General features: G+C 45.0%; 1 protein-coding gene across 3 annotated transcripts in view; it reads right to left on the bottom strand.

Annotated features, from left to right (window-relative positions):
* Nucleotides 1-5,084: 5,084 nt before the first annotated feature.
* The window catches only part of ephb6 (eph receptor B6), a 28,239-nt gene continuing 23,430 nt past the window's right edge, over nucleotides 5,085-9,893 (bottom strand). For all 3 annotated transcript variants that reach the window (XM_029260147.1, XM_029260148.1, XM_029260149.1), the window contains 5 exons: nucleotides 9,518-9,736; nucleotides 9,244-9,393; nucleotides 8,843-9,027; nucleotides 8,577-8,732; nucleotides 5,085-6,109 (listed from right to left, as the gene is read on the bottom strand). In XM_029260147.1, coding sequence (XP_029115980.1) covers nucleotides 6,004-6,109; nucleotides 8,577-8,732; nucleotides 8,843-9,027; nucleotides 9,244-9,393; nucleotides 9,518-9,736 — 816 coding nt within the window. In that variant the 3' untranslated portion in view covers nucleotides 5,085-6,003. The remainder of the gene's footprint in view (nucleotides 6,110-8,576; nucleotides 8,733-8,842; nucleotides 9,028-9,243; nucleotides 9,394-9,517; nucleotides 9,737-9,893) is intronic.

The following is a 9,893-nucleotide window of genomic DNA, read 5'->3' as shown; positions in this document are numbered from 1 at the left end:
TTTAAAGATTTCAAAATGCGGACAAATCATTCCATCAGTGAAAAGGCAGGTCATCAGGATACAGTTATAGTTATATTCTTAATCAAATGTAGATCAAGTAAGTTGCATCTTTGAAATATCAAGAGAGCTGCTCATTTAAAGGCTTTTTCTAAAGAAAAAACACCCACAGTTCTCAACGTACTTCTTAAATACTAATTCTGTCGTTGAGGAAATTCAAACTGCCTGCAGTTTAAAAGGTTAATTGCGAAGAGGCAAGGAGAGGGGCGGTTAAGGACAAGCTCAGCTTACTTTGTTATGGATGCTCATCAGAAAGGGAGTAATATGTTCGTGCAGGAAAATCACTGATGCAAAGAGGTGAACAAGATGACGGAGAAGATGAGGGCTCAGGACTAGAAGAGTGATGACCCATACCTAAGGAAACATCAGAAAACATCCAGGTTCCACATTCCAGTTGTTCTGTTCACGTCAGACACCTGCATAACCTCCATGAAAACATTAGTGAAATAATTAAAGTCAACACTTTCTACATCTATCCTAGATAAGCAATGGAAAAACCTGCTTAACGCTTGCTGACATCGTACCTTGACGATGCGGTAGTTTGTGGGCGCAAACACGGAAACATGGGCGTCTCCGTTAGCGAGCCCACCCTCGGCCCGGCTGGAGAACAGCACCAGATGTCCAGCCCGGTTGTGCCGGAGGGAAAGATCATGCTGGAGCTGTGAGGGATTTTCTGATACTGGGCCTTTCCGGTCCAGAAAGAGGGGGAGCCTGAATTTTTACGGGTTTTCTTTAGTTATGAACCCAGATGTATTCCGTCCGACCACGTTTTCGTGATCCGGCTCGAACCGTTGTTTTCTCAGCTTGTATAACAATGGAAATCGTCAGCATTTTCATTGTCTTCGAAACATAAACGTGTAACAAGGTCTAAAGTGAGAAGTGGAACTTACCCACAAGAAGGAAGAAAAAACTACCAAACACAGTGGAAGGCATTATTAACATATTAACTCAGTCACCTTCAGACTAAATTAAAATTAAATCCGTGTAAATGAATTAAGAGGGAAAGGAACATCGAAAAACGTACGATGAACATCGGCTCGTATGGCGGAGGGTAACTAACGGTACTTTTGAATCACACGTCTGCATCTAAGTGTCTCTTCCTGCTAATCGTACTGCACCCGTTGTATTTTCGATGAGATCTACGTCGCTTCGGAGAAAAAGCATCTGCTAAATGAATAAATGTAAATGTATACAGGTTCTGCAGAAAATGTATCGATTTGTACTCGAGCCCCGGCCGCACCCTGGTGTGACACACCTCTATACATCCTCCGTTCAATGTATGTCTGCTCTGTTATTGAAGGTTTTCAGCATAATCCCCACAACTGCCTTGGCTACCCGTGTCCAGGTGGAGAGCTGATGATATTTGTCATACTTTGTCACTCTGTGCAAAGGCTTCCACGCTGTCACATGCCCACAGAAGATAATTATTACATTTGTAAAGAATGTGACACTTGGAGATGTATGTTGGCCAAAGGCAGCACATCACTTGACTGCCAATGGCACCAAGTCTATTTTTAGGCGCCTTTATGAAGTATAGTGTAGTGGTTGAGACTGTTGTCTTGAGGTTGCAAGGTTACTGGTTTCAATCCTGCTATTCATGGTACTCTAGCTTTTCTATATATATATATATATATATAGCAGTCTTGAGCAAGCTGCTTAGTCTGAATGCTGCTGTAAGAATACCCTGCTGTGTAAATGACTAATTATATGTTACTGTGGACAATGGTGTCAGCTCAATAAATAAGCATTTGTATCCAAAAGCATCTGCACGCATAAGGCAACGGCAAGGTTAAAAAAAAGGTTATCAATCGTATCAGAAATGTTATCACTCACACGCTGACTGAAGCCGCTCGTCCCGAGGGGGGTCGCGGTGAGCCAGAGCCTAACCCGGCAACACGGGGCATGAGGCTGGGGAGGGGAGGGGACACACCCGTGACGGGACGCCAGTCTGTCGGAAGGCACCCCAAGCGGGACTCGAACCCCAGACCCAGCAGAAAGCAGGACCCGGCCCCTCGAAAGTGTTATAACTTTGTTAAGTATGACTTTTACGTATATCTCCATAAATTATTATCCTTTCAACAGCAGAAAAAGCTGTCAGCCTCTGATCTTCCCACCAAAACTATGAAGTGTGGAAATATATATTTAATAAAAATAAGCATGAGTTGAATTCATTTGGCAAAAAAAAAAGATGAGTAACTGGATGAAGCCCGGGTTGCTGATGGATTTTTGATGTCTTTCTGCTGCATTTATTGACAACGACTGCTATCGATGAGGCAAAGCTGAGCTTGTTCAGATTTGGGGGTTCGGGTCAAACTTCTCGGAAAAGAATGGGCCACATCCGGCGCGGTGAACGTAGACCGAAGCTGCGGACCCCTCCTGAAGCTGGAGTTCTCCGACCTGCCTGGTGGGATCACTGAAGATCTCATGCGAATGAAGGATGAACGAACGCGAAGACCGGTCCTGCGCGGCGGCTACGGCAGCAGAGCGAAGACGGGTTACCTGGTAGCTATGAAGTCGCAGCAGAACAAACAAAACCTGCATCGATCTTCTTACAAAAACTTGGGTTCGCAATGTTGAAAAAGGTGACCCGGCGCAAGGTCGGAGGGGAGGGCTGCTCTCCGTTTCGGGCCGTGTTCGGGGGCACCCGAAGGTCACCGCTTTACCAAGTCAAGCTTCGGTTTCATAATGCAGCGACGGAAGAAAACCGCAGATGACAGCCTGTTAATGCCCCAGACCCTACAACAGTGGCACATTCAGTATAATTATAGGTTTTACGGATCCGTGGTGTCATTATACCATAGCTATTTGTGAGTATTCCCGTCATTACCTATGGTGTATGCTGTTATTCCTGTAAGAGGATCAAAAGGTGTTGTGTGGTTCTGTTGCATTTAGGTCAAAGCTCCCAGGTCTCGCGCCGTCGTGCTCCATCCGGCCTTTTACTGGAGCATCTCCATTTTCAAAAACACTGATCCCATCTCTTGCCTAATTCATTCCAGTTGAAAGACTCTTGTAGCAAGGCGACGTCCATGTCCAGGCGAATCGAAAAAGGCATATTTGCCCGATAGCATAATTAACATAAATCATGTACTCTGTATTGTTATGTTTCATATATAGTTTTTCAACCCTGCAGAGTATCTTCTGCTGCTGCTGATGACCTCCGTCTTTCAATCAGGCTCGTTGTTCGGTGTGGACAAAAGAGGCTGCTAAGTGTAATAAAGCATTCTAAATGATGCTGTGCCACGTGCGCCCCAGCGCCATAGCCTGCTTCTTCCATGTCTTGTGGAATGTGAATGAATGGAAAAAGTAACGTTTAATTATTTGGAAGTTAAATAGCTATTTATTAAAATAACTGCTGGGGTAATTACCGGTGCACGTCGAAGCCACAACTCGGACCTGCAGATACATCCTGCATCACATCCGCAGGATCCGTCCCTATCTAACAACAGACTGCACAACTAATTGTCCAGGCCATGGTGACATCTCGCCCGAACTACTGCAACTCTCTCCTGTCTGGCCTTTCAGCTACTGCCATCAAACCTCTACAGCTGATACAGAACGTTGCTGTACGAGTTTGACTTGTCAAAGCTTTCCCACGTATCTCCCTTCCCTGGCTCTCTGCACTGGCTTCCTATAGCTACCCAGATCAAATGGAAGACTCAGTGTTCAAGGTTATGGCCTATATAAGCATCAATGGAACTGCTTCTAGATATCTACAAGACCTGATCATCTGCTACACCCCAACCAGACTGCTACGCTCCTCCACCTCTGCCCGGTTGGTGGTCCCATGCACAAAACGTCCAAAAGCACAAAGGTTCTCGGTTCTGGCTCTGATGTGGTGGAACGACCTCCGCCTCTCACTCAGACCTGCTGAATCTCTGTCCACATTTTAAAAGAATCTTAAACTCACCTCTTCCAGACTCGCTTCTCCCATGATCTCTTAAGTTTATGCACTCGGTGAATGTTCATGCTCTGTAGCTTCGAGATCATACCCGTTGAACAACGAATACACCTTCACGCAGCTACTCGCGTAATGTAATGTAAATGTTTCTTAAAAAATATTATTAGGATTTCGTATCTGGATAAAGTTTTACGCAGCTACTCGTGTGATGAACATTGGATCATATGGCGGAAAGAAAGAAACAAACTGTACTTTAGAATCAAACGTGTGCATCTAAGTGTCTCTTCCTGCTAATGTAATACACACATAGTATTATCTATAACGTGTACGTCGCCTTGAAAAAAAAGTGTTTTCTAAATGAATACATGTAAATATAAACGTAATTAATGTTATCACACTTGTAAACTAATTAACAATTATTTATGAAATTAACAAGCGAAGCATCTCATGACTTTCATTAGCAGTTACCCAACAATCTTAAACTGTGTTGAAAATATCGTACATTTAATTTATAGTAATAGTAATAATGACAATCCTAATAATTGGCAAAACCCGGCTGGAAATTTAAATAACTCTGATAAATATGAAGTCACGCAACCGTACTTCAGGATCAGATAGTAATAGAGACATTTTCGGCTTGTTTTGTTCCGGGAACTTTGCGCCTGAAGTTAACGTACACTACGGGCTCTTTTGAGTTGGGGGTAAAAGTGTGTAAACCTGTCGGTGATGTTTTGCCATTTAATCGGCTTAATTACTAAATCACGTAATAACTAAAACTGTAACACTGTGTAAGAACAGTCACTGGTTTCATGTGTCAAGGAAACTTAATAGTTCTAACCAAATACCAGGTCTGAGTAAGCTTGGGAGTAAGTGCCACCCACACTCTGCCCCTCATCTTTTTATCGGTTTGCATCTCTTTTGCTGACTGTACAGATTATTGTCTGGGATGTTAAGGGAGCAATGTGCTGATCTTTTCATTTTTGTGGGAAAAAATGCTTCTTGTTTTACATGTGTAATCCAAGGTTATCTAATGAAGGTTGAAATGTGCACTGAGGGACCCAAGGACCGGACCTTCCGCATCGGCCACGGTCAATGAAAAGCAGTCGACATTTTAAATAAAATTAGGACTTCTTTATTTTACAAATTTTCACAATATTTAAAAGTGAACACGCTCACGCAAACGCGCTCGCTCACACATGCACGCACAACATACTTTCCCCCTCCCGACTTCAACTGGCGTTCAAACTATATAATTTTTGCAGATTTCACATTTACACTAGTCATTTTATTTAAAGCGATTAATTAAACAATAGGGTGTGTGTTATATTGTCTTGACATTATGAAACATGACCGGAGCCATACCCTTCCCATCACTCATTACATTGTTTTTTTCTTTAATCGCATTCAGTGCATGTATTTCTTGCGTCTGAATGCCTTCTTGCCAAAATTAGTGTAGAAGATGTATGGCACCAACAAAAAAAACAAAACAATAACCCTTATGACACTCATAATAGAAATAAAAATGGACTAAAGAAACTCTTTCCTTGGGCTTCCTAATTCCCTTTGATTTGTATATTTTAACTTTCATGATCTATGCAGTAACAGCTGTGAAAAAGATGAGTGGGAGGGAGACTGTGAAAGATGAATGAGTGTAAAGAGGTACGGAGGTTTAAAGGATGGGCAAGTGAAAAAGGAGAGAAAGAACAGCTTTGTGAAAAAAGGTGCAGAATTATCGAAATTGTTATTTTTCTCTCCCCCTTTTTCAACACTCACCTCCCTCCCGTTACTTGCATATAAGGACCGCATCTCCAACAATTGCTTGCGAAGGCTGTTTTTTCCACGGCTATTTATCAGGATGTACTTTATGGACGTACCGCATGTTCATTTTGAGGTTAGGGTGCTGTTCAGTATGTACAACTTGCAGTTACCATAATTGGAGTAACTCAATTTGCTATTGGTTTTCCGCTCTGGAAGAAATACCATTCTTTGTGGGATTTTGTGCATGACATGCAAATTTCAGGATCCACGGGGTGTCTGACGGTTTTCTTCTATACCTCCACCTGGCCCTGAGTGAGATGGATTCTGAGTTGCTGAGCTGCGTTGACGATTTTTCTCTGATGACCCAACAGATTCACTCCCAGATTCTGTATATCCCTGAGTCATTGAGAGAGAGAGAGAGAGAGAGAGAGAGAGAGGGTGGGGGTTCACATATTTAAGTATTGGCATTAAATAACAGATTTTACAGTTTGGCTTCCAGCCCATGTTCAATCAAAATGGATACAGTAAACTGTATAAATTTCAGTTAAGTTGAAAACACAAGCAGAACAGAATGTGTACAAAGTAAAATACATGCATTTATTCATTTAGCTGATGCTTTTCTCCAAAGCATCTTACAATATTAAAATACTCACAACTATTTACCCCTTTATACAGCTGGGTAACTTTGCTGGAGAAATTTTAGCGTATGTACCTTGCTCAAGGGTACGACAGCCATACATGGAATTTAAACTTTTGGGTCCGCAAGCAGAAGTTCTAACCGCTATCTTACCAGATGCAAAGTACATTCTGAAATTATGTATTATTTCTTCAGCACATTTTACATTTAACCCTGCGATACACTGGCTTCCTGTCCTGGGCTAGTGCCAAGTGCCCTGTGTTTCGAGGGGAGGCTGCAGATCACTGTAACCCTGACTTGGGCGACCAATTAATGATAACAAGTGAATGACAATGTTTTACATTTATATATTGTTACATTCCCAGCGGGGGGGAGGGGAGGGGAGGGGAGGAGGGGGGGGGGGTGGCGAGTTTGGCCAGGGCCTGCTCTGTGGTGGGTCTGGGGTTAAAGTCCTGCTTGGGGTGCCTTGTGATGGACTGGCGTCCCGTCCTGGGTGTGTCCCCTCCCCCTCCAGCCTTGCGCCCTGTGCTGCCGGGTTAGGCTCCAGTTCACCATGACCTCTGGTTTGCTTGGGACAAGCGGTTGCACACAGTGTGTGTGTGTGTGTGTGTGTGTGTGTGTGGGGCTACCCTGTGATGGACTGGAGTCCAGTCCAGAGTGTGCTCCCCAGTAATTCCGGGACAGGCTCCACACTGCTGCCACCCTGACCAGGGCAAGCAGTTGCAGAAAGTGAGCGAACAATGTACTGAAGAACAGAGTGCTTATATACATAACACAGTATAATACCACCACATATTCAAGTAACTACCTATAGAAGTAATTCTTATAAATGACACAGTAGAAATCACAATTACAAAGGCAATTAAACAAGTATGTCCGGTTGAATATGATCAGAATGCGTGAGGTCTGACAATTAGCGTATCAACCTGAGGTTTTAATGCAACACAAGGATGTTAATATAGCGAGAGGCAAATGCATCAGTCATAACCGTTATCCTTAGGAAGTAATAATTGATATGAAAAAGGGAACAACACTGAATATCATAACAGCACATGCCAGAGAAGGGAAAAGGGAGTCAGAAAAGAGAAACGGTGGTGATCACTCAAAGCTTAATGGCAGTGAGCGATTCACACTTTACAGGATAGTCACTAAAACCGCAATACAACGACCGCAGGGATCGACCACACAACTGAATGGACACGTCTGTGCCTGAGTCCTAACAAAAAGCTATTCATTATGAGATTCATAAATCTGGTCCTCGCGGTGACTCAGCTCCGAGGAAACCATTCATATGCAAGGCCGCCGTGACAAAAATAACGAGCGCAAAAACGGGACCCTTGAGCAATGGAAAAAGTCACGGTCGACCGACTTGTCTTTTCCTCTTTTTCTTTCGCCGGGATGCTTCTATGCCTTCGGTGCACATTTTGCGCTGCTGTGAAATGTGTTCGATCTCTAATTGTACAGACATCCACCTTATGGGAGTCAGTGCTCTCCGTGGCTGTCCAGCAGCGAAGCAAAACGAAGACATCATAAGGGCATCGCACGGTACAAACGCTCTTTCATTGTGATGTTCCCGTTCCGCGTGAAACCCCCCCCCCCCACCACCCCCACATGCACTCTGAAGCGAGGGCTTATAATCCTTATTAATTCCTGGACGCTGGTACATTTGTTGGTGCTTCATGTTAATCAACATCTCTAAACGCTGCCATAATGTATATTGTGTCCCACAAAAGGGATTTTGTTGCATTACAGTTTGCAGTATTTACAGTATATTTGTAACGTTAGTGATATAAGAGAAGATTAGCAGCTCAGGTGGTGGAATCTGATATTCATTTTGATTGCTCGCTCACCCACAATACGAAGCTTGGAAGACATCTGAACATTTATGTGCAGTAAATTATACAAAATGTATATTTTCAGTATATTTCTGAAGTGCGTGGTCAAAATGAACATGCGAAACTGAAGTTTTTTTTCCCCTTTATTTGTTTTATTTTACCGTGTTTATCTGTAATTATCTTTTAGATGGAGGAGCACGTAATTCCACCAGGTTCCCTACTTGTTCTCACAATTACAGTGATAATGACTGTGTGGGTGAACGTGCTTTGGTTTTCATGCACATTCTGCATACTGTTGTCACATTAATAATTATTTTCGGAGCATTGAATATTCTGCGTGTGTTTTCTGAATGTGATGAGTTCATGTTGCAAACGAGGCGAGAGGCCTTACTCCATAGTGAGGGTGCTGACTTTCTCCAGGCTGTCTATCTGCGCCCTCTCAAACTCGTCCTTGTAGCGGTCCATCCGGAGGGCGGTCAGCCAATCGCTCACAGTCGTCACGGTGGACAGGTCTGTGGGGGTGGGGCTCAGCAGTGGCTGGGTGGACCTAAGAGAGAGCAGAGCAGCAGACGGAAGACTTTCGGTAGAAGAGCTCACTCCGCAGGATGCTGCCAAATGAGATCTCTTTCGCGGCGACGGTCGGAGCGGGGCCCTCACCAGCTGTTTTCGGCCTTCAGCGAAGCCGGGTGTCGAATGAGTCGGTCGAGAGAGGACACCAAGGAGTCGAACCCGGGTCTGTCCTGCCTGTCTGCCTGCCAGCACTGTAACATGAGGGCGTGGATTGCTGGGGGACAGTTATGCGGGGCTGGAAGACGATACTGGTCAGCCACAGCCTTCATCACCTGTTCCGAGGGAGGGGACAGCGTTGGGTGGAAGCAGGGTAATACTACACGCTTACTCTTGCTGCTAGGGAGATGTTTGATATAGTAAATAAAGTCCAACAGAGATATACATACTGTAGAACACCGACAGAGGAAAGGATGGCATCCCATTACCATTCAGCACACATCCTGTCAATAAGTAGTCCCTCGGTGCCTGTTGCAATGTCTCCACCTCACCTCCTGGTTGCTCATGTCCCAGTACGGCCGTTCTCCATATGACATCACCTCCCACATGAGAACCCCGAAGCTCCATACGTCACTGGCCGAGCTGAACTTGCGATGCTGGAACGCCTCTGGAGCGGTCCACCGCACTGGGATTTTACTGCCCTGGAGGTCCACAGGTGGAGTTTTTCACCAGCATAAGAGTGGCTCGCATCCGGTGTCCCCTGCTTCCCCCCCCCCCCATTCTCCTTACGCAAGCTTCGGAAAAGCAGGAAAACGGCGCACGCACCAGGGAAGCCGTGTAGGTGGGCATGTTGTGGTCGAGGCCCCGCATGAGCCGCGACAGGCCGAAGTCGGACACTTTGCACACGAGGTTCGCGTTCACCAGGACGTTCCGCGCGGCGAGGTCCCGGTGGACAAAGTTCCTCTCTGCCAGGTAGCGCATACCGGCCCCCACGCCCCGGAGCATCCCCACCAGCTGCAGCACGCTGAACTGGTCCTCGTTCTCCTGATGCAGAACGAGACGGAGACGTTGCTGTGACAGAAGTGCCACACTGTGGCTATTGTAAACAAATGTACACATGCTGAACATGATGACAGCAGTACTATACCCCTCTGACCTTCGTGTGAACGTTCTCTACAGTTCCACTCAGTGTCTGCTAGTT

Source organism: Scleropages formosus, chromosome 18, assembly GCF_900964775.1.
Source record: "Scleropages formosus chromosome 18, fSclFor1.1, whole genome shotgun sequence".
Lineage (NCBI taxonomy): Eukaryota > Metazoa > Chordata > Actinopteri > Osteoglossiformes > Osteoglossidae > Scleropages > Scleropages formosus.
The sequence above is the reverse complement of the archived record's forward strand: the minus strand, read 5'-3'. Positions and strand labels throughout refer to the sequence as shown.